Genomic DNA, 24,002 nt, shown 5'->3' with positions numbered 1-24,002 from the left:
GTTAAGTGGGCATTTTGACAACATGGCTTCTCCTTTGGCATGTTTAATTGTGATGTTTAACGGACATCCTTGCAGTTTAAGAGGACACTTTTAAAATAAAATTCTCTCCTAATGATGACTTGAGCCCTGCCACTCGATGGGAGAAGCAGCAGAACCTGTAGGATCTTATTTGCAATTGACATTCTCTATTGTAATTTTGTTCCTGTTTATTTTTAAATTTTTGTTTCACTGCTAAGGGAAGATGATGCTCAGTTTTAAACCTTAAAATTATACAAGTTGCTTTGTCACAATAAAACTAAATGTGTACACACACACACACACACACAAAATATGTGGCTGGTTGGATTTGGCTGTGAGTTATAGTTTGCCAACCCCTGGGTTAGAACAAGGAGCCAGACTGCCAGGCTCTGCTGTGTGACCTTTGACAAATGGCTAAACATTTCTGTGCTTCAGAATTCTCATCTGTAAAATGGGGATGATCATGATAACACTTGGAGAAAGTAAGATTGTACAACAGCTTTGGAAGACAGCTTTTGGCAGTTCTTCAAAAAGTTAAACATAGAGTTACCGTATGACCCAGCAATCCCATCCCAAAGTATTACTCAAGAGAAATGAAAATATACATTCCCACAAAAACTTGTTCATAGCAGAGTTATTCATAACAACCAAAAAGTGGTAACAACCCAAGTGTCTACCAACTGGTGAGTGGATAAAATGGTATAGCTATACAATCAGATAATTTTCAGTCATAATAAGAAATGCAGTACTGATTCACGCTATAACATGGATGAACCTTGAAAACATTAAGTGAAAAAAGCAAGATACACAAGACCATATATCATATGATTCCATTTATGTGAAATGTCCAGAATGGGCAAATCCGTGGAGACAGAAAGTAGATTAGGTTGCTTGGGGCTGGGGGGTGGGAGTGGGGGAGTGACTGCTAATAGGTATGGGGATTTTTGTTGGATGATTAGGTCATGGGTGGGTGGCAGGGGACTGTCCTAGGGGACTTGCAAGGATGGGCCTCTGACTCCGAGAGAGACAAGGACCCACGGCAGGGCTCTGAGCAGAGGCTGACCCTCCCTGTCCTAGACTACAGGGACACCTGCTGTGCTGGGGCCAGGTCCCCACCCCTCCCCCACCTCACAGTACTTTGTTTCCTCCCCCAGGACCAGCCGGGGGCCTCCATGGGCGCCTGAGGGCAGGGCGCCAGGGCCGCGGGCGCGAGCATGGTGAGACACCAGCCCCTGCAGTACTATGAGCCGCAGCTCTGCCTCTCCTGCCTCACCGGCATCTACGGCTGCCGCTGGAAGCGCTACCAGCGCTCTCACGATGACACCACACCGGTGAGCTGTGCTGGGATGCGGCCAAAGGACCCAGGGAGCCCCAGGGCCTGGGGGAGGGGTCTCAGCTTTGACACCCTGCTGTGTGGCTCTGGACAGGCCAATGCCCTTTCTGGGTTTCAGTTTCTCCTTCTGTAAAATGGGCCTATGGAAATTCCCGAATCTACCTGACTAGGTGGGCAAGGAACATGGGTGTAGCCACTTGTTGACTCCCCTCTGACAGTGTGGGGTGTGGGCTGCTCCAAGAGGGTGGGGTCCCCCAAGGTGAGTAGAAGTTCTCAGCTTCCTGGCAGATCCTGATGGGCAGGTAAGCAGACGGGTGGCTCTTCAAGGGGAGGGTGAAGAGCTGGGCCAGGCCATCCTGGAGCCTGGGAGCTGGCAGGGCCATGGCCTGGCACCAGGGCCCAATCACCTGAGCCACAAGCCTGCCAGGGCTGGCAGCAGGATGAAGAAAGCCTCCCTTAGTGTCCGGCTCCCCAAGCCAAACCCCACGCCACACTTCCGTCCCTGGGGCACCATCAGCCATTGGATCTAGTTTCTTCTCTGAAGGAACCCAATTCCTTCAGGAGGGAACAGAGAGAGAGATAAATGGTGTTTATCTAAAAGCTCTGCTGCCTGGAAAACAACTTTCTCCTCCCTCCTGCTTGTCTGAACAAAGAGGCCAGCCTCCAAATTCAGCCAGCCCCAACACGGGCTGGAGTGGCCGGGGCGGAGGTCAGAGGCCAAGCATCACCAGACTACACCTGGATGTGGAGGTTGGGGAAGCTTGTCCACCTCCCTGCCCTCCCTCTCTGCCTGTGCTGGTAGGGACAGAGGGACAGAGCACTCGACTGAGTCGGGAGCCTGTTCTCATGACCCCCAAATGGTAAGAAGCAGGTACCACCTGTGGGTACCTGGCCTGAGTCATTGCCGTGTACCCACTCTAGCACACAGGAGGCAACATGCCCAACTGAGGCAAGGGAGAGGAGGGACCTGCCCAGGGCAGCCTGTCCGTCCTATGTGCTGTGCTCCGAGCTCCATTCTTCCCCGAGGCAGCGGAAGGAAGTCAGCAGGGCCTCCACGTGTCGGGAGGGCAGGAGCTCGCAGTCCGCTGACACCCAGGTGTCTGTCTGTGTGCCGGGCGCTGAGCTGATCACTGACACGTGGCCACCCCTGTTGCTCCCAAGCCCGTGAGCTAGATGTCATCGCCACCGCTTCACATGCGGAAACAGAAGCCAAGGACGTCCGTGACCAGGACAAGGTCACGCAGCTAGAGAGGGGCAGAGCTCGGATCTGGCCCTGCACGGTGTCCAGCGCTCTCGGTGGGGGTGGGATGGGAAGACTGCTGAGGCTGAGGAAGGGAGGAGAAGGATGGCTGAGCTCCCAAGCAGGAAGCCCTTGGCCGTCGGAAGAGACACTGGAGGAAGGCGGCTCTCTCCCAGGGCACCTCACACCTCTTGGTGGGCCCAGGGCCAGCCAGTTCCAGGCTGTGAAGTCAGGAAGTGATGGGTCTTGGCTGTGGCCCGCCCAGGGCCCAGGCTAGAGGAAGTGGTGGGTTGAGGCCAGTTTTGAGTTGACTGGGGGCCTAAGCGGCATAGGCTCTGCAAATGCCAAGGCCTGAGGTGCCAGGTATGGGGCAATGGCCGGAGGCTGCAGGCCACAGCCTGGGAGAGGCTGGGAGAGGAGAGAGGGTTTTGCAGCAACTCTGGGTGGCAGGGCCTCTGCAGAAAGGGCTGAGCTCACCTCAGGCAACCCGCACCTCGCAGCTGAGGATGAGCGGGCGGCCCACCCCGGCCCTTAACTCAGCTCCACTCCCGCTTCCTCTCCCACTTCCTGGGTTCCAGCCTCCGCAGGCTCACCCTTCTCTCCCTGGCTCTCCTCTCTTCTCTTTTCTCTCCCCAGTCCCTCCCCAAACAGCTGGGCCAGAACCATGATGGGGGCTGGGCTCCTGGCCTGACACAGTGAAAACAACAGCAATCTGGTGTCTCAAAGTCAGGGCTGGTGCAGAGAAGCTGCTCTGTAAATTTTGCTGAACAAATAGAGGCCCAGAGTGAGCTCTGGGAGTGCAGGTTGGGGAGTGAAAGGAGAGCCCCTCGGGCCTGGAGAGGCCTCGGCCAGGGGGAGCGGGCCCAGCTTTGGGCCTGTGCCTTTCCTCATCCCCACCTTCCCCTCCTCCTTTGGGCATCCCCTTACCCCTCCACCCCCCATGCCCCCACCAGGCACTGCCTCCGCTCAGGACCTCTTGGGGGAGCCTCTTGTGTCTCCCAAGTCAGGGAAGCCTAGGGTCAAGTTCTTCAGTGAAGCTGAACCCCTCTGGGCCTCTTCTGTGCAGTGAGGTGACACACAGGTGGCGAGTCACAGAAGCACTCATCCTCAGGCTGGGAACAAAGTGTGAGAGTAACAGTTAATGTTTATTGAGCACCTATTGTATGCAGGGAGCTTATGGCTTACAGGCATTGCCCTGTTGATTGTTCCAACACCCTGTTGGGGCATATTTAATTGTTATGCCCTGTTTATGGATGGGGAAATCAAGGCTTGACGCCCCATCCGTGATAGATTTGCAGCAAGAGCGTCAGGAAGTTGGAGGCTGCCAGGAAGACAGGCGGGTTTTAAGTCTGGGTGTGTTTATTTATTCATTTATTTGAAATTAATTAATTAATTTTGGGGGTGGCATTGGGTCTTCGTTGCTGCGCGCGGACTTTCTCTCGTTGCGGCGAGCTGGGGCTACTCTTCGTTGTGGTGGCTTCTCTTGTTGCGGAACATGGGCTCTAGGTGTGCGGGCTTCAGTAGTTGTGGCACGTGGGCTCAGTAGTTGTGGCGCACGGGCTTAGTTGCTCCGCAGCACGTGAGGTCTTCCCGGACCAGGTATCGAACCCGTGTCCCCATCATTGGCAGGCAGATTCTTAACCACTGAGCCACCAAGGAAGCCCCAAGTCTGAGTGTGTTTAAAGAAGAAAGGCAGGACTTGGGAGGAGGACTTGGGAAGTTGCCTGACAGAGAGAAGAGCAGGGACCGGGAGCATTTGGGACAAGTTGGGGAATGGCTTGAATGCCAGGCTAGGCACCCTCAGTGCTTCCCTGGTTAAGAGCTGGCCCCGCGGTACTGGACGGGGATCCTGGGGAGGGAAGAGGGGTGCAGGGAGCCTGGGAAGGAGCCCCCGCCCCGCTGCTCTCCATCCAGGTTGGCCTCCTTCCTTCCTGCCCCTCCCCGCCCCTCACATTCCCATCTCCTCCAACCCTCTGCTCACACTGTCCCCTCCCCCCAGGACACACACTTGACAAATAAGGAAACAGGAAACTGAGTACCAGAGGGATGAAATGACGTCCTCTCCTGCCCCCCAACACCGAGGAAGTGGAGGAGCCTGGCAGCAGAAGGCTGGCTCACTCGACAGCTAGGAAGCAGAAGCAAAAGCTTTTTATAACTGGGGATAATTAATTGGTTGTTGTCTGTGACTCATTACTCTAATATTGCCAATTAAGGATGGGGCAGGACAGAAGGCAGCTCTCAGGCCATCCCCACAGGGGGCCCTGAAGACTCTGCATCTGTGGGAGGCTGCACAGTGTCAAAACCAGCTTCTTTGTAGCAAGAGGGATATAGGTCAGATGCCTGGAGGAACTTCCAGCCCGAGACGTTGAAGGAGACAGTCAACTCTCTCGCACTTCTATGGTATGTTTGCCTTTTGAAGGGTGTTTTAAGCTTCCTTTGACCCCCTCTGTCTTATGGACGGTGCTCCAGGAAGAGGAAGTGATTTATTCAAGCCGAGGAGTTGAAGGCACGGCTTGCACTGCGCCTGCTTGCACCCCCAGTCCCGTGCCCTCTCCCCCGTTCCACACCAAACAGTCTTGCCTGGGATGTGTTGGTTACTTACTCAATCAACAAACCTGTCCTGATACCTGCCCTGAGTCCAGGGGTCAAAGGTATATCAAACCTGGTTCCTCCCTCCCTTGAAGGGCTCCTAAGTGGGTGGGGAGCAGATCAGAACAGACCTCCAGACCACCCAGAGTGATCGCTGCCGGGGCCCAGGGACACCGCAGGCAGGAAAGCTTGCCTGAGCTGGTGTCAGAGAGAGTTAGCGCATCATGTCATGCCAGAGTGGGGAAGGCAGGGGAGCTGCATGTTACAAGAGTGTCTTGTGTTTGGGAACTGAAAGCGATTTGGCCCAGTGCAGCTCTGGTGTTAGGAGGGAGGGCGTGTGGCCAAGGGGACCTGAGCCAGAGGCTGTGCTGGGGAGCCTGCACTCCATCCTGGGAGGTGGGAGCCCAGTCGGACTCGGTCTGTGCAAGGACCACTCTGGTTCAATCACGGAGAATGCGCTGAGGGGCCTTGAGTGGAGGCGGGGATGGCAGGGAGCTAGACAAGAAAGGCTGAGGCCTCAGTTAGGGGGAGGGGTCTGCAAAGAAGTAGCAAAGGGAGGGATTCTAGAGACGCCTAGACGGTGCATTCAGCAGACTGGCTGCAGAAGAGAATTTTGATGATGCCTCCCGTCATCCCATGATTTCCACCTGGCTGGATGAGGCCATTCCTGGAGTCGGGAAACCATGCTGTGCCCAGGGGGTGTGTGAGAGGCCACGCGGTCTCAGGAGTGTCCAGGAATAGCGCAGTGGGGGCGGGTGGAACACAGACAAAATACACCCCCCCCACCCCACCACTGCCTACCTCTTTCGATGGGAGCACCTCCCACCATGGCAGGAAGACACCTGCTGCTGGGAAATCCATTAGCACTCCGTCACCCTTCACCCTCCACACAGCCATCCCGGGATAACCTGCCTCACCCGTTCACAGCACTGCCCTTCGCTCCGCTGTCCCTTCTGCCTGGAATGCCTTCTCTCTTGTCTCTGCCTCTCAAGGCTCATCGCAGATCTCTATTCCTCTAAGAAGTGTCCCCTTCAGACAAAAGAGTCAGGCCTCCTTCCCTGCCTCTCCCCTTCCCCTGGGCTCCCGCAGCATCTCAGGCCTGGGCTGCCCATGTGGGTCCTGACTTCCTGTTTCTCCCGCTGGACCGTGAGTGTGCTGAAGCCAGGGCCTGGCTCAGAGGAGGACCTCAGGCAAGGAGTGGGAGGAAGACTGAGCGGGTGACTTGAAGAGCAAGTGAGGAAGCCAGTGAGGGTGGGGAGGCTGGACCTGCGATGAGCTCCCGGGTGAGCACCCCAAGGAACATTGGGTGGTCCGGAGAGTAGGGGCGCGTGCTGCATTCCAGTGCCCCTGGCTGTGGCTGACAGGGAGGGGTGCTGACTCAGCCGAGGGGCCTCCCAGGCCACCCTTGGAGGTGGGGTCAGGCTCTGCCAGTGGGAGGAGGAGGGGGTGAGTTTCCCAGCTGGCTCCCCACGTTCTTGTCCTAACAATACCACGTGGGCCTGTGGCAGGGCTATGGGGCAGGGAAGAGTGGATCTCACTCAGGAACCAAGGTGGGCTCCCTGGAGGAAGCAGCCTTTGGAATGGGCTCCAGGGTGTGACTGGAGTCAGCCAGACGCACCTGGCCATTCCTGGCTAAGGGAGCTTCGGCCTGAACTCTACCCTGCCTCCTCCAGTGACTTAGTGTGTGGCCTTAGACAAGGCCAGACCCTTTCTGGGCCTCAGCTTGCTGTGGGTGAGGTGGAGGTACAAACCCACGCCCCAAGGGTCCAGTTAGATAACAGATACCAACGTGTCTCACGTCCTGAACAGGACAGACCACTGTTCCAACTTGGGGAAAACGTGTCCTCCCTACACACTTTCAAAGGGATGGCTGTTCCCTTCTCTGGTGCTTTGGGGGAGAGGGACCCAGCAGGTCAGAGAGGAGCCCTCTGAGCTCCAATTCTCCCACTTCTAAACTGGTGATGATAAGAGCCATTTTATCCTATAAACCTTGCAGGTTTGCCATGAGGATAAGAAAATGGGAGATGATATTATTGCATCCATGAGAGAGAGGCGAGGCTGGCAGAAGTTGTTGCAGCACGGGGAGCTAAGGATTTATTGCTGTAATAAAGCCAGACCGTTGCTGGCTTTCGGGAACCCCCGCACCCCACCTCCTCCTCTCTGAACGGCACTGAGGGGGCTGGGCGTGGTCAGGCCACGCTCCCGGGAAGACGAATAAGCTCTTGTTCATGACCTCTGTGACCACCTTGCGTGTCTGCTTAGGGAGCATGTATGGGACAGGAGGTGATGGGCGTCAGCAAGAGGCTGTGGCCACTCACCACCCTGTGGCCTTGGCCGGGCCCCCTGCAGGGCGCTGGGATAATCCCTCCTAAGGGCCCCCAGCTCTTCTGCTCACGTCTCCCCAAGGGCTGACGCAAGCCACAGGATGCTCGGGGAAGGACGGGGTGCTCCAGGCTGAGCCTGGCTTCATTCTCCTGCCTAATGAGCCACTCTGAGTGCACCCTGGCAGAAGCAAGGGCAGACAGAGGCCTAATTGCCCAGCTCCCTGTAGCCCAGAAAAATAAATCCAGCCTCTTAGGCTGTCAGGAGCTGGCTGGGGGCTGGGGATTTTAATCCTTTTCCCTACTCGGCCCTAATGCTGAGATCCATCTCAAACCTCCCTAGGCTGCCTCCTCCCCCAAATCTCCTGGGTCAGAGCCAGAGTAATCCCGCCAGGGCTGCCCAGCTCTCTCTTCTGGGAGCTCCACACACCGTTCCCAGCTGACATTCACCAGTCTCCCCGTTAGGAACTTGGCGAGGATGAAACAGGAGGATGATTAGAGGAGCTGGTGTGCCCGAGGTGCGGCCTGCAGGTGGACAGACTAGGCGGGGAGGCACCCCTCAATCGCTCTCCAGTCTCTGCAAGGCTGTGTGGTGCTGAGGGCACAGCTGGACTCTGGGGCCTCAAAGCAGAGCCGGGACCCCAGGAGTGGCACAGGGAGCTGAGCTCAGCCACGTGGAAGGAGCCGTGCCAGGCGGAGCCGGCACGCGGAGAAGGGCTGCCTTGGGACAGACTAGAAAACCTAGAAACAACCCACACACATCTGAGAGCGTGCTGTGTGGTAGACAATCACGGAAATCATTGCAAATATCACAGACCGTACAGGGACAGCTGAAGTATCCATCTGGTGCAAGTAAAATTAGATCCCTGTCTCTTACCTCAAATCAAAAGAAATTCCAGATGGACGAAATGTATTTTTTTCTTTTTTTAAGCTCCTTTTTTTTCTGTTTAGGAAGCACACATTTGTTGAGAAAATTCAAATAACTCGGAAAGATGTAAAGTAAAAGAAATTCTAATCTTCATGCTTTAGAGGAAAGGCTTTGAAACCTCTCTCCATACACGTATACACACATATGGAGCTATACATAGGTAGGTGGATTACAGATTCGAGTGTAAACAAAGAGAAATTATCAGTGTAAATATGAATTAAATCTATAATCGTGGGCCACCTGCCCTAAACACGATACCAAAGGCAAAGACCCATAAAGGAAAAAGGGGTAGATCTGACCGCGTAAAAATGTAAATGTTTTAAACAAAAAGCATGAAAAACAAAATTAAAGTCAACTGATAAAATAAGAGAAAGTAGACAATCTATATGAAAGTTACTACTCTTACCTAGAGGAAGCTTTTATAAACCCCTAAGAAGCCAGTGGGCCCAAACAAAAGCTGCCAGGCTCTGTGCCTTTGCACCTTCCACTCCCTCCCTCTGCCCTTACCTTGTCAGGTAGGCCCATTCCAGCAAGCCCATTCCTTTCAGCTTTGCTGCCTCCAGAGAGCCCTGCAGACCACCCCTTCCCCCGTAACTGGCAGTGTGCTCCTTGACAGCCCTTGCGTGCCCCATTCGCCACACTCGTTTCTACGATTGGCGTTGCCTGCTGGCTGGTCAGCCTTCTGTGCAGGTCCTGATCCGTCTCCCAGTGTCCAGGGCTCAGCACGTGTGTGGAATGACTGGAAGAGAGTGGTGGCGCGGGTGTGGAGGGGAGATGCTGGAATTGAGTTTGGTGTGGGGTATGAAGTAGGGGTCTAATTATATATTTTTTTACCAAATGGATGTCCAGATGTCCCAGTACCATCTGTTGAATTCTCCATCCTTTCTGTACTAATTTGCCTGGTATTAATCCTGTGTCCATCCTTCCAGGCCATTCCCTGTCTTTGGGTCTCAGTTGCTCCAGTTCTTAATTGGACCTTTAGAGGATGAGGCAAGATGATCTCTGAAATCTTTTCTAACTCTGAAACTCCAAGGTTCCCGCCCTGGCTCTGCCTGTGATTTGCTGTGTGACCTTGGGCAAGGCCTTGCCTCTCTGAGCCAGTTTCCTCCTCGGTCAGACAAGGATAATTACATGTCTTGCTTCTTGTTGCTTTGGGATAGTTGAAGCTGGAGGCACCCAGAGCTGGGTGTGAATTCTGGCTCCATCATTACATTTGCCCTTTGTGACCTTGGGCAGCTCACTTCCCCTCTCTGAGCCCTGGTTTCCTCCGACTATTCCGTCTGCTTTGCAGAGCTGTGGAGAGGGCAAGATGTGAAGCAGCAGGTAGAGGGCTCTTAGGACTGCCCCACCCCCAACTCTGCGAAGTGCTCACACAGGGCTCTGTCCTCCGTGGCCAGCGATGTGGGATCTTCTTCCTGCAGCCTTGCTGGCTCCTAGGACTGCAGCCTGCAGAGCTGGGCCTGACCTCTGCATCCCCCCCCACCATGGCACCGACCCTGGGCTGGGAGGGGGCGATCCGCTTGGCTGTCTTCATCAGCTGGGGATATGTGATGTAGAGCAGGGGGCAGGGAAGACTTGATAAATGTCTTCACATAATTAAAGGACTGTCAGACACGAAATGATAATTATAGGAACGATCATGGATTTGGCAACTACGGCTTACATCTGTAATCCCATTTGAGCCTGGCAGCCCTCCTGTGAGGTAGAGGTGATGTCATCTGCAGGAACAGAGGAGGAAGCTGAGGCTTGAGGTCCCGAGTGATTGGCCCGCAGCCATGCGGCTAGTGGTAGAGGGCGGGGAATGAAAATCCAGCCCTTGATTGTATTCCCCCCATGCCCTGGTCATTTGACCCGTGTTCTTGCCCTTTTGCCGGACTTGTTCTCTGTGGTGTCAGAGAACCAGCTGCAGGGTGGCAGCCGAGGAGGCAGAAATCAGCTGCACCTCAGGCAGGGATGGAGGCAAGGACAACTTCTGACACCCTGCCGTTGCCAGATACTTCTGTCCAACACTGCCGTCCCCATTTTACAGAGCAGGAAGCCGGCGCTCAGGGAGGATAAAGCAATGTCTTCTCCAAGGTCACCCATTTAGTAGGTGGCCAGTCACACCCAGCATTCCCGGACTCCCAAACACAGCCTGCCTCTATCCGGCTGCTGTCTCAGAGGGAAGCATTTTCAGCCCAGAGGAGGGCCCAGCAGCACCCACAGGGAGAGTGCCCATCTCCGGAGCTGTGGGAGCAGAAGCAGGGCAAGCTCCTATCCTGGAGGACGCAGAGGCGGTCTCTGCCCCGGAGGACAGGCAGGGAACAGGAGTCCAGCGAGACAGCTCTGCCTCCGCCAGTGAACCTGAGGTCATGGGGGCACCAAGGGCAGGGAGGCGGCTCGCGCTCAGGGGCCGTCCTGACGCAGATTTCAGTCTCCAGGGTCTTCGGGGGACCCAGGGGAGGTGCTCCAGGCCCCGGGGGGACCCCAGCAGCGTAAGCAGTGTCTGTGTGCGTTCTGGCCCAGGGCCGCGGTCTGGGGTGGGCAGGGGACCACAGCAGGCAGCACACGTCCTGTGCGGGGCTGGGCTTTGTGGCTGCAGCGCTCTGTGACCCCGTGAGCCCCAGCTGCTAATAGGCTCTCTCTCCACACACACATTCTCCTCTAAATGCAGAAGGCTGGGGGTGGGACAGAGACAAGAGGGGTGAGGAGAAGACATGACAGCCAACAGGAGACAGTGGGCAGGAGAAACTGGCATACGGTTGCCTGTGTGGGGTGGAGGGTCTCGTCTTCCTGGAGGATGGGGGCAAGAGTGGGAGGAGACGGGATGGGGCCGGGCCTCTGGGATTCTCCGCCACAGTCACCCCTGTAACAGGGATGGAGCCCCCTGCCCCACCCGCAGCCAGGGCCCGTCCCCTTCCCCAGCTGCTCTCAGCCCTTCTTCCTTGCGCCTTGACCGTCATCCTGCTCCCAGGCAGCTGCAAGACTGGAAGGAAGGGGCTGTGGTGTCACAATGGGAGCTCCTTCCCTTGGTTCCCTGGGGACCCCAGGCTTCGCCTGAGGATAAATCTGGGGTTGGGTGATGTCCTTGTCCACTGGTGGCCCTGAGACCTCCCTGCATCCCCACCACGTCCACACCTTCTGTTCCTCACACCATGTCTGAGCACCTCCTTGTGATCCGAGGGATGTGGGCCCAGGGTGCACAGAGATACCTCAGCCATCCCTGCCCTGAAGGAGTGCACAGCCCAGTGAACTGTCCCTCAGTGTGCACCTACGGTGTGCCGCTTGATGTATATCACCTCATTGAACATGAGCCCTCCACAGTAGGGGGTGTTACTCCCATTTTATAGGTGAGGAAACTGAGGCTCAGAGGGGTTAAGTAACTCACCCAAGTGGCAGAGCCAGGTCTGTCTCCCTCTTGAGCCTGGGCTCTTTCCACCTCCACAATTCAGAATGTGATTGACAGTCAAGTTGATGGGTACCAAGAGTCTGTGCAGAAGCAGTTAAGAGAGGGAGGTCCTGGGACTTCCCTGGTGGTCCAGTGGTTAAGACTTCTACTTCCCTGCCATACTTCCACTGCAGTGGGCATGGGTTCGTTCCCTGGTAGGGGAACTAAGATCCCACATGCCATGTGGCATGGCCAAAAAAAAAAGAAAAGGACGTCTTGGGAGCTGGAGGGATGGGAGAGCTTCCTGAAGGAGAAGAAGGCTTGGCCTAGGGTGTAGACTCCAGCAAGAGAGGATAAAGGACTCTCAGGAGGCCGAACTGGGTCTGGGATTAACATGCCTGGGTCCCAGAGGGCAAGGGCTGGTTTTGCGAGAGCTGTGCAGGGCTGGTTCCCAAGGGGGCAGCAGAGGATCGCCTCCTGCCGGGGCACCTGTGTTCAACGCCCCCCTCCACTTCTCCCCGACTTGGTCACCTTGTATACGTTGCTCAATCTCTGACTCACCTCCACTCATCCATATTGAGCCTCTGTGCAAATTAGCAAAGAGCGCCCCTTCCCCAGGGATCTCGACTGTTATCTGCTCGCCAACTGTCATGATGAATAAGGACATCGCTGGTGACCGTGATGTGAGCAGCACTCCTTGCTCAGCCATATGTGGTGGCCCTTCTCTGAGTCTTGGTGTCTTTGTTTGCTCTGAGTTGGGGATAAATACCCAGGCATTGTACAGACTGTGGGAGGTGATGGAGGGCCAGTGGCTCCCCCATCCCTGCCAGCACGGCCGTGGCCTCACAGCCTGCATCTCTGGAGCAGGGCCAGGCTGGCTTGTTGGGGGGCGGAGCTGGCTCAGGCCCCTCTCCTGTAACACGCCCTGACAAGGACCATTAGTGCCATTTGGAGCCTCTTTGTCAGTGGAGCTGCTCCCCAGGCCACTTCCTCCCCCAGTTCCTGGCCTTCCCTCCCCTTTCTTCCAGCCCCTGCCATTCAGTTTTTTCCTCTGATTGTTCTTAGAGTGACCTGCCCCCTCCATCCCTACTGTGGATGGGGCTTCTTTATCCCCATGTACAGGCTCCCTGTGGCCGTGGGACCTCTGGCTTTCAGCTCCCAGGACTTTCATCCCTGGGTGGCCCCCAGCCCCGGCTGATGCCTGGCTCCAATAATGGGGTCCCTAGTTCTTTGTTGCGGTTCCCAGGGGTAGGGAGGGGCGGCAGCCCCTCATTCTTGCCCTGTCCTCCCTGCCCCACTCTCAGGATCCAGCCAAGTGAGGACTGTGGCCCTTAGTTCACAGGACCCCTGTGTGCTGTGGGCCCTCCTGACACCTGCGGTCTTTCTGGCCACCTGTCAGAATTGCCCCTGGGTCCTGTATCACACATCACCATAGGACATTCCCCACCCTCCGGCACCTGTGGCGGGTTCTCTACCTGCCACTGTCCCTGCAGCTATTTCCCTGGTCCCATGGGACTCCATGCTGCTGGCCTGGGACAGGACCCATCATAGGCAGAGGCTTACCCCTCACCCGGGGCGCTTCTCAGAACCTTGTCCTCTGGCCAGAGGCCTTGCACCTGCTGAGGCAGAGTGATCTCTGTGGCTCCTCTGTGGAGGTAGGGTGGTAAGCCCCCGGTGAAGTCTCTCCTGGGTGGGCATACTCGTGCCAGAGTAGGAGAGAGGATCTTTGCTCACCTGCCATCTCACTATTGAATCTTCCCTAAGTTGCCACCTACCCTGGGAATATGAAGACCACCCAGATCTTCAAGGTGCTTACAGTGTAGCAGGGGGACCGACATATAGAAGGACAGTTCTAGAACTGCAGGGTCTGTGCCTTAACCGACACGGGTGCAACAGTTATGGAAGCTCTGAGGAGATGGGGTCCACCCTGCTGGGACGGGGCAGGCCTCAGGGAGCAGGAGGGTTGCCCTGTGGACCAGAGTGGGGCTGCTTTCTAGATGGAGCCATCGGGATTAGAACCGCAGCTCCAAGCTGGCTGTCCGGTGCAGGAAGGATCAAAGAAGGCCGGAAAGCTGTGGGGAGCCCGGCAAGGGGCCTGGGAAGTGGCTGGGTGAGAGATGCTGAGCTGCTCCAAGCCCTGCAGCCCTCCAGCCCCTCAAGGTGGAGGGTGGTCTTGGTTGTCTCCTGCACTGACTTCCCCTCAAGGTCTGTTGTTTGTACTGATGATCTCAGCAGTTTCCCAGAGAGCAGGATGTTCCAAGCTTGTTGTGCTTCTGAGATAAGGGGACGGATGAAAGCAGGGATGAGCCCAAGGGCCCAGCGGAAGTGCCTGCAGTCCTCTCGGGAAGCAGCAGAGGTGGCTGGCGGCAGCAGCCCCCCGCCCCCCGCCAGGAAAGAGAGGCCACCCCTGCTGGGGGTTGTAGAACACCGCATTGCTTCAACTGTAGAGGCTGGGGCACTGCTCTTTAATCCTCTTCTAACTTGCTGTGTGACTTGGGCAAGTCACTTCACCTCTCTGGGCCTCAGTGTAGCAGGGGGCAGAGGTGAGGAAGAACACCTACTTTGCAGGCGTGTGTGAGGAGGGAAGGAGGTGAGGAATGTGACCCTCAGACTGCGGATCACCCTCCCAGTGTGAAGGCCTAGGCAGATATGGCCTTTGCTCCTGGAGACTGGTGTACACTGGAAGGGCCTCAGGCTGCAGCACAAGGGGCCCAGCTCTGGCTCCCCACTGTTTTGTGACTTGGGGCTCAGTGATGTTGGATAGGTCACTTCCCTCTCTGAGCCTCAGGTCCCCACCCGTGTGAAGAGGGCAGTGATCCCTGCCTGGCAGCGGGGCTACAAAGGGGGAGGGGTGGGAGCATGCTGGGTGGATGTGGCCTGGGGCCATCCCTGCCCCACTTGACCCCTTTCCTCGTTTGGCCCCTCCAGTGGGAGCGCCTGTGGTTTCTGCTTCTCACCTTGACCTTCGGCCTCACGCTCACCTGGCTGTACTTCTGGTGGGAAGTCCACAACGACTACGATGAATTCAACTGGTGAGTGGGTATCAGGGGGCGGGGGCCCGGGGCCTGGTCATCCGGCGGCTGAGACGGGACGGGGCTTGGGTTTGAGTCTCTCTCCTGGGCTGGTCCTCAGGGCTCTGCCACCACTGGCCACCAAATCTCTGTATAGCCTTAGGGGACACAGTCCTCTGGAGAGAACAGAGGCTTAGCGAGGAGCTGAGACCTCCTCCCTCATGCTGCTGTCATGAAAATCGGAATGTAAGATGGGGGCAGGGCTCAGCTGGGGGCTGGGACCTCTGACCCCTTTGTAGACAAGGACTCCAAGGCCCAAAGAGACCAAGGCCTCAGCAGAGAAGGTGGCCCCAGACCCCAGGCCTCCTAACTCCCTGAGCAGGGCCTTGGGCAGGGCTGGTAGGTGGTTCTAGGAAAGATCAGGGTCCTTTGTGGACAGCAGCCTCGGGTCCAAGGGCAGAGCTGAGGCTGGTACCCGGGTGCACGAGGGCACCTGTTTCTTCCCCACCCCCACCCCCGCTCCCCCATTGTCTGCCTTTGTTAAACAGTGAAAGGCACAGAGGAGGGGACGTCCCCTCGGTTCTAGTGGGAACTCCCCCATTGACAGGTGTGGAAACTGAGGCCCAAGTTCACACAACCAGTTGGGGGCAGAGTTGGGGCTTGGCAGCCAGTGCTCCCTGTCCATCCAGTGCTGCCTTTTCCTTTTGGTTAGAAGTTCAGGGGCTTCCCTGGTGGCGCAGTGGTTGAGAGTCCGCCTGCCAATGCAGGGGACACGGGTTCGAGCCCTGGTCCGGGAAGATCCCACATGCCACGGAGCAACTAAGCCTGTGCGCCACCACTACTGAGCCTGCGCTCTCGAACCTGCGAGCCGTGACTACTGAGCCTGCGTCCCACAACTACTGAAGCCCGCACGCCTACAGCCCGTGCTCCGCAACAAGAGAAGCCACCACAGTGAGAAGCCCACGCACCACAATGAAGCAATAGCCCCCGCTCGCTACAACCAGAGAAAGCCCGCGTGCAGCAACGAAGACCCAACGCAGCCAAAAATAAATAAATAAATAAATTTAAAATAAATCAATCAAAAAGAAAGAAGTTCAGCTCAGTGTGACCATGGGCACATAAGTGTGAGTCCTCAGTAACTGACCTCATCAGGTCTTCTTGAGGATGAAATAAGATGATGGAAATGGGAGGGCTCCAAGCTCACCTAAACCTGAGGGCTGCTTCCTGGGAGGCTGAATCTCCAGCTGGTGGCCATTATGTTAGAATTTAGGATTTCTGGACTCTGGGTTTCTGAAGGGCTGTGGTTCTAGGATTTTGTGATGGTCCTAAGATGCGGTTCACGGAGCCTGAGCATCCACTCCCCTCTGCATGGCACTAGGCTGTGCTTCTGCTACTAATGAGCTCAATAAAGGACCGGCTGCCGTCCCGCTGCAGCCCAGCAAGATGAGCCGGAGCCCCAGCCGAGTCCCAGAGGTGACCCCTGGCCTTTATTAAATGCCATAAATCAATTACTCATCCTTCAGGTATCCAAAGCACAGGCACTGCTGTGGGCAAAAGGGAACATTCTCTGCTGGCCCTCGACTGTAGACCCTGGACACTTCTGCTGAACTGCAGGTGTGCTGCCCAGGTGATGGTCTACCCCCAACATGTACAGAAGGAGAAGCTAAGGCCCAGAGAGGGGTAGGACTCACCCAGGGCCACACAACCATTTGGTGCCAAATACACATACTGGGGACAGTCGAGGAGACTGAGGCTCAGAGAGGTTAAATAGCCTTTCCAACGTCACACAGCAAGATGCAGTCAGATCTGGGACAGGGACTTGAACCTTCCTGACTGTATCATGCTGTCCACGGAGATACCCCACTCTGCAGAGAGTGAGCTCCCTGTCACTGGGCAGCTCAAGCAGAGGACGGATGCCTGCCCTGTCGAAGAGGCTGCAGAGGGAAGGGCTGCCTGGGGCTTAGGGATGGCCTGAGGACCTGCAGCTCCCTCACCCTGTCACCTCAGTTTCTTGGAGTCGGTGCTGGGATTCAGGAGCCCCTGGCCTGGTCCTCAGGGTCTAGAGAGTCTCCGGGGATAGCTCATGAAGCAAGAGAAGGTGAGTGAGACCGAGGCGGTCAGGGCTAGACAGGGAAAGCCAGGAAGGGACCATCTGGGCTGTTGCCGTCCAGTGGGGGCTCCCTGCCAAAAGGGAGAGACAAGTGGAGCCAGAACACTTTGCAGGAGTAGTCGCCAGGGCCAGGGCCTGCCCTTCTTTGGGCCTCAGTTTCCCCAACAGATTTTCCACTGGGATCTGAGGGTGAGGGCCAGGGGAGGGCAGATGCCCCATAGTGTCCTCCTGGTGTCCCCTCCCAGCCCCCTGCCCAGGCCCAAGATGGCAGCAAGCCTGAAGCTGCCTGGCGCCGGCTCAGTTTCTCTGATGACGTGTGCCAGTTGCTGCCTTCTCTGAGCCTCAGTTTCCCCAATTGTACAGGGAGGATATGGGTGGTTCAGTCTTTCTGGAGAGCAACTAAGCAGCATCTATCAGGAACCTTAAAAAGTTCATTCCCTTTGGCCCTGTAATCCTATTTGTAGGAGTCTATCCTGAGGAAATAATTAATAATACAGAAAGGTATGTGCAAAAAAAAAAAACTGTTAATTTATGATAGTGAATAATTGGAAACTATTAATTGTCGTTAGTAGGAAGTTGGCTTCATATGGTACATTAATTCCATAGGAGACCACGTGACTATTAAAAAACTCACATTTCCTCAGGATTTTAGTGACTTCAGTAAATGCTTGTGTTAATTAGAAGCAGAGAATTGAGTACTTACCATGTTCCTCACCTCACTTCATCCTCAGGAAACACTATGAAGGGCACTTTGTTATCCCCATCCTGTAGGTGAGGAAACTAAGGCTCAGGGAAGTCAGGTATTACATTTTATCAATCCTAAGACCTCATCTTTTCACATGTTAACGTTGAAATTGAGATGAATGTCACAATCAATGGCATCTTAGATTCAGGGGAGCCTGTCACCTCCACAGAGTCCTGCAAGCCAGGGGATTTGAATCTGCGTGTGCCTCCCTCCAACGCCTGAACTCTGACTGCTGTGCTGTACGCAGCGGGGTCCCAGCTTTGCTGTTTACACAAATATATAAGCGGGGTTGGGGGGCGGGGCTTCCCTGGTGGCGCAGTGGTGAAGCATCCGCCTGCCAATGCAGGGGACACGCGTTCGAGCCCTGGTCCGGGAAGATCCCACATGCCGCGGAGCAACTAAGCCCGTGCGCCACAACCACTGAGCCTGCGCTCTAGAGCACGCGAGCCACAACTACTGAGCCTGCGTGACACAGCTACTGAAGCCCGTGTGTCTAGAGCCCGTGCTCCGCAACAAGAGAAGCCACCGCAATGAGAAGCTGTGCACCACAATGAAGAGTAGCCCCTGCTCGCCGCAACTAGAGAAAGCCTGCGTGCAGCAACGAAGACACAATGCAGCCATAAATAAATAAATAAATAAACAAACATTTATAAAATAGCAGCCTTCTTAAAAAAAATATATATATATATAAGCAGAGGGGGGAACCCGCTGGAGGGAGTCAGCAAAGTTTCAGTGATGGTTACTTCTGTGCCTGACCTATGACCAGGGAGACAATGACCTCCTCACTGAGTGGGCAGGCTCATGAGAGCTGAGAGCTGGCCGGCCCGAGGGAGCGTCCTGGCTCCCTGGTGGAGGTGTGACCCTTGCCCCTTCTCCTCCTGGCAGGTACCTCTACAACCGCACGGGCTACTGGAGCGACTGGTCCGTGCCCATCCTCATGACCACAGCAGCCGCCTTCACTTACGTCGCAGGCCTCCAGGTACGTGGGGCTGTCTCAGAGGGCAGGTGGCCCTGAGCCCAGGGGAAGGGAGACCTGGCCTGCGCTGGGCTGACGGAGGGGCCCGCCCTGGTCTGAGGAGGGCAGCTGGCTTTTCTCCTGGCTGCTGGGGCTTGGTTCCTTCAAGTGGGGAGGTCCTCTCGCTTTGCCCCCTCCTGGCATGTTCTCCCCCGCCCCCGTGGAGCATCCCGCTGGTAGGCCCCACTGCAGACTTCCTCTTCCAGGAACTCCCTCAGACTCAGGTTAGTCCCCAGGCTGGACTGGGGCATCCTGGGGGACAAGGCTGAAGTCTGCTTCAGAATCCCGGAGGCTGGAACTCCCAAAACATTAATTAGGCAGTCCAAGTGAAGCAGGGCCCAGTGACCTCTTGAGGGAAAAATCCTAGAGGAGAAGGAGCCTGGAGGCCTGGAATAATCTGGGAGGAGGCCAGGCTTGGGCTGGGTTGGGCAGGGCTGGGCATTCCCATCGCCTTCAGGGAGGTTTGCTGACTGGCTGAGCCGGGCCCAGAGAGCAGTGGGGAGCAGGGTGTCTGGGGAACGGGCAGAAACCTTCAGGTCACACCTGGTGCCTGACTCTAGCCCTGTGGGCCCCCTGTTCAGGTCCTGGCACTATGTCACATTGCCGTGGGGCAGCAGATGAACCTGCACTGGCTGCACAAGGTAAGGGCTGCCTCCTTGGGGGCCTAGGGAGGAGCGGGGAGGCTGGAGGCCGCAGCAGCAGAGGAAGAACCCGGACACATCTTCCCTCTCCTGCATCGTGATTATAATTGTTCTAGTAGCTAACACAGAACTCGCTGTGTGCCCAGCACTGTTCTCGCGGTCTAGACTGTATTAACTCATTTAACCCTCACAGCAGCCCTGTGACGTTAGGTACTGTTATGATCCCATTTTGCAGTTGGGAAAACTGAGGTACGAAGAGGTTAAGTAACTCACCCAAGGTCTCCCACTTAATAGGTGGAGGGTCCAGGATCTTAGCTCTGCAGCCGTGCACTCAACCAGCACAGGCCACAGCTCCGGCCCTCTGGCTGGCTCTGCCTTCGGTCTCACCCTCTCCTCCTCTTCAGTGAGCTCATTTTAAAACTCTGATCCAGTGATATTTCTCCCAATTTAAAGCCCTTCCCACCACTTCCATTGCTCCCAGGGTGATCCAAACTCCCCCACCCGGCATTAAGGCTCTGCGTGACTTGGCCCCAGCTGAGGTCTCCCAGCTGCTCTCATGGGACTGTCACCCTCAGCTTCTGCCACGTGACACATCTCAGGCCCTCCCGGCATGTCTGCCTCTTCTCTGCTTTACCCCTTCACTCCTCCCTTTCTCTCTCTTTTGGACCCTTCCTTGGTTCTCCTCCCCACCTACACAAGACTTCTCAGGCTCCCCCAGCACCCTCAGGCTCCCCTGCCACAGTCCTAACATCTCATTGTCCATTTCCATCTGGCTCCCTGACCCCAGCCCTGCCTGGTCTGGGAGCTCCGTGCAGGCCAGAACTGACTTTCCATCTCCATGTCCCTGGTGCCCCACGCAGGACTGGGCCCAAAGCAAAGAGGCTTCATACGTTCCAGAGCCTTGGCTCTCTTGCTTACTGTCGGTGGCACGCATGGCGCTGAATACATGTGGCTGATGCCTGCTCTTTCTGAGGGCCTAGCGGGCGCAGGGGTGGCACAGAGCTGACCAAGAGAGAGCCTCTCCCTCCCAGGAACACCTGGGCCTTGGAGGAAAGGACGGGCTACCTCTTTTCCTAGAGCCTGACTCAGAGTGAGCATACCATTTAGGAAGGGGCAAAAATGTCCAGAAATAACCACGAGCCCATGAGATGGGTCCAGAGTGACTCTGAGGGGAGGCGCTCACTTCCAGCTAGAAAGATACGAAGCAGGAACCGGAAGAAGGACGTGGTGAGCTCCAGTTGGGCTTTGTGGAGCGGGAGGTGCCTGTGGGCTTCCAGGGGGGCCTCTGAGATCTGGAACTGAGGAGTTAGATCCGGGGAACTGAAATCTTGGAGGGATGAAGAAGAGTGAGCCACGGGACTTCCCTGGTGGTGCAGTGGGTAAGAATCCGCCTGCCAATGCATGCGACACAGGTTCGATCCCTGGTCCGGGAAGATCCCACATGCCACGGAGCAACTAAGCCCGTGCACCACAACCACTGAGCTTGCGCTCTAGAGCCCGCGAGCCACAACTACTGAGCCCGCGAGCCACAACTACTGAAGCCCACGTGCCTAGAGCCCATGCACCGCAATGAAGAGTAGCCCCCACTCGCCAGAGAAAGCCCGCACACAGCAACAAAGACCCAACGCAGCCAAAAAAAAATGCAGTGAGCTGCCTCTGGTCCCCTCCCACCTTCCTCCTGCTTCTCACTCTTTCCTAAGATCTCCTCTGGGCTTCTGAAGTCCCCTCTGTGAGGGACTTTCTTCTCCCAGCTACAAAGCTGACACTTTGAAAGAACTGCACCCGCTGGCACCCCAGGTGGGGCCGGCGCACACCGCAGCCACCTCCTCCAGGGCACGCCTGGCTCTCAGCAGGCCAGGGCGCACCTGCTTGATCCCAGTGGAGAGGCGTCCGGAGGCCCGAGCTAGCCAGGGCAGCAGATCAGTGCACGGAGTCTTCTCCTGGGGGAAGGGGGCTCAGGTTGCTTCATCTGCACTGGTGCCAGCTCCCAGGGTGCCAGTCCTGTCTCCCTCTCCCCTCTGATCCCTCCCAAGAGATGTCAGCACGAGGAAGGACCTTCCTGGCGGAGATGGACCCACTGCACCTGGAGGGAAGGAGTTCCCTGGGGCTCAGTATTCAAACAGGGGCTGGAAATTCTACCCTTCTGTTTCCAAGATTCTATCATTTGATTCTAAGATTTTTATTATTTTTTTTGCAGTATGCGGGCCTCTCACTGTTGTGGCCTCTCCCGCCGCGGAGCACAGGCTCCAGACGCGCAGGCTCAGCGGCCATGGCTCACGGGCCCAGCCGCTCCGCGGCATGTGGGATCTTCCCAGACCAGGGCACGAACCTGCGTCCCCTGCATCGGCAGGCAGACTCCCAACCACTGCGCCACCAGGGAAGCCCGATTCTAAGATTTTAAGAAATTCTTATTCTTTTTGGTTTTGTTTTAACCGACTTTTGACCATTAATACATTGACATGGTTCAAAATTACAAAGGTACAAAGAAGTAAAAAATGTAAATCTCCCTATTATCTTTCCAGAAATATTTTAAGTACATACAAATGTGTGTGTATGTGTGTGTGTGTATATATATATATATGCACACATTTCCTTTTTCTTTAAACACAAGTAGTAGCCTATTATACCCTCTATTTTGCACCTTAAGAAAATAAAGTTGGGGTAGTATTTTTTTTTTATTGAAGTATAGTTGAGGTACAATACTATAGAAGTTACAGGTATACAATATAGTGATTCACAATTTTTTAAAATTTATTTTATTTTTATATTTATTTTTGGCTGCATTGGGTCTTCGTTGCTGTGTGCAGGCTTTCTCTAGTTGCCGGGAGCGGGGGCTACTCTTCGTTGCGGTGCGTGGGCTTCTCATGCAGTGTCTTCTCTTGTTGCGGAGCACGGGCTGTAGAGCGCAGGCTCAGTAGTTGTGGCGCATGCATGGGCTTAGTTGCCCCGCCGCATGTGGGATCTTCCCGGACCAGGGCTCGAACGCGTGTCCCCTGCATTGGCAGGCGGATTCTTCACCACCGCGCCACCAGGGAAGCCCCTGATTCACAATTTGTGAAGGTTATGCTCCATTTATAGTTACTATAAAATATTGGCTACATTCCCTGTGTTGTACAATGTATCATCATAGCTTATTTTATACATAACAGTTTTATGAATAACAGTTAATCCCCTACTCCCATCATGCCCCTCCCCGTTCTCTCTCCCCACAGAAAATTCTTGGAGCTCCCTCCCCTTCAGTACAATAGGAGCCTTCCCATCGGTGTCCATCCCTTGCTCCTGTCCCACCATCTAATCCCTAGTTCCCTAATCTAGCCAGTCCCCTGTTGCTGGGCCTGATCAACATCCCATTTAACTTTCAGTTCCCTGGCAGCACAGTGTGGCAGTGACCTGTGTGGGGAATTGCTGGGTAACGAGTGTGTACTTTTGTAATTCGGATAGTTCCTGCCAAACTGCCTCCTTGCCAGGTGCCACCAATTCATGCTCCCTCAGTAATGTATGATTGTGCCTATAAAATTACCCTTGCACATAAAGTGTTCAGGGATTTCCTGGCTTTGCCAGTCCCAATGGGTGAAAATGGTACCTCAGTGTAGTGTTTTCTTTTTTTTTTTTTTATAAATTTATTTTATGTATTTTTTATTTTTGGCTGCGTTGGGTCTTTGTTGCTGCGCACGGGCTTTCTCGAGTTGCGGCGAGTGAGGGCCACTCTTCGTTGCGGTGCGCAGGCCCCTCACTGCTGTGCCTTCTCTTGTTGCGGAGCACGGGCTCTAGGCGCGTGGGCTTTAGTAGTTGTGGCTTGCAGACTCTAGAGCGCAGGCTCAGTAGTTGTGGCTCGTGGGCTCCAGAGCGCAGGCTCAGTAGTTGTGGCCCACGGGCTTAGTTGCTCCGTGGCATGTGGGATCTTCCCGGACCAGGGCGCGAACCCGTGTCCCCTGCATTGGCAGGTGGATTCCCAACCACTGCACCACCAGGGAAGCCCTAGTGTTTTCTTTTCATTAATTTTTATTGGAGCATAGTTGATTTACAGTGTTGTGTTAGTTTCTGCCGTACAGCAGAGTGAATCAGTCATACATATACATATATCCACTCTTAGATTCTTTTCCCATATAGGTCATTACAGAGTACTGAGTAGAGTTCCCTGTACTGTACAGTATGTTATTAGTTATCTATTTCGTGTATGGTAGTGTGTATATGCCAATCCCAATCTCCCAATTTATCCCTCCCTACCTTCCCCCCTTGGTAACCATAAGTTTGTTTTCTACATCTGTGATGCTATTTTTGTTTTGTAAATAAGTTCATGTGTACCATTTTTTTAGATTCCACACATAAGCGGTATCATATGTCTGGCTTTCTCTTTCTGACTTACTTCACTCAGAGTAACAATCTCCAGGTCCATCCATGTCACTGCAAATGGCATTATTTCATTCTTTTTAATGGCTGAGTAATAGTCCATTGTATATATGTACCACATCTTCTTTATCCATTCATCCGTCAGTGGGCGTTTAGGTTGCTTCCATGTCTTGGCTATTGTAAATAGTGCTGCAATGAACGTTGGGGTGCATGTATCTTTTCAAATTATGGTTTTCTCTGGATATACACCCAGGAGTGGGATTGCTGGATCATATGGTGACTATTTTTAGTTTTTTAAGAGATGTCCATACTGTGTATTTTTTTTTTTTTTTTT

At 55.0% G+C, this 24,002-nt stretch overlaps 1 protein-coding gene across 7 annotated transcripts in view; it reads left to right on the top strand.

The window, feature by feature from the left end:
- The window catches only part of GDPD5 (glycerophosphodiester phosphodiesterase domain containing 5), an 89,171-nt gene that overhangs the window by 44,975 nt on the left and 20,194 nt on the right, over positions 1-24,002 (top strand). For 4 of the 7 annotated variants that reach the window (XM_027083413.1, XM_027083417.1, XM_027083412.1 and 1 more), the window contains 4 exons: positions 1,173-1,349; positions 14,725-14,828; positions 18,548-18,641; positions 19,259-19,318. In XM_027083413.1, the coding sequence (XP_026939214.1) occupies positions 1,233-1,349; positions 14,725-14,828; positions 18,548-18,641; positions 19,259-19,318 (375 nt within the window). In that variant the 5' untranslated portion in view covers positions 1,173-1,232. The remainder of the gene's footprint in view (positions 1-1,172; positions 1,350-14,724; positions 14,829-18,547; positions 18,642-19,258; positions 19,319-24,002) is intronic. The other 3 variants (XM_027083418.1, XM_027083414.1, XM_027083416.1) reach the window with 2 other exon arrangements.

Source organism: Aethalodelphis obliquidens, unplaced genomic scaffold (genome assembly GCF_003676395.1).
Source record: "Aethalodelphis obliquidens isolate GAN/ISIS:26980383/991018 unplaced genomic scaffold, ASM367639v1 scaffold50, whole genome shotgun sequence".
Lineage (NCBI taxonomy): Eukaryota > Metazoa > Chordata > Mammalia > Artiodactyla > Delphinidae > Aethalodelphis > Aethalodelphis obliquidens.
This window is presented reverse-complemented; position numbering and strand designations above follow the sequence as displayed.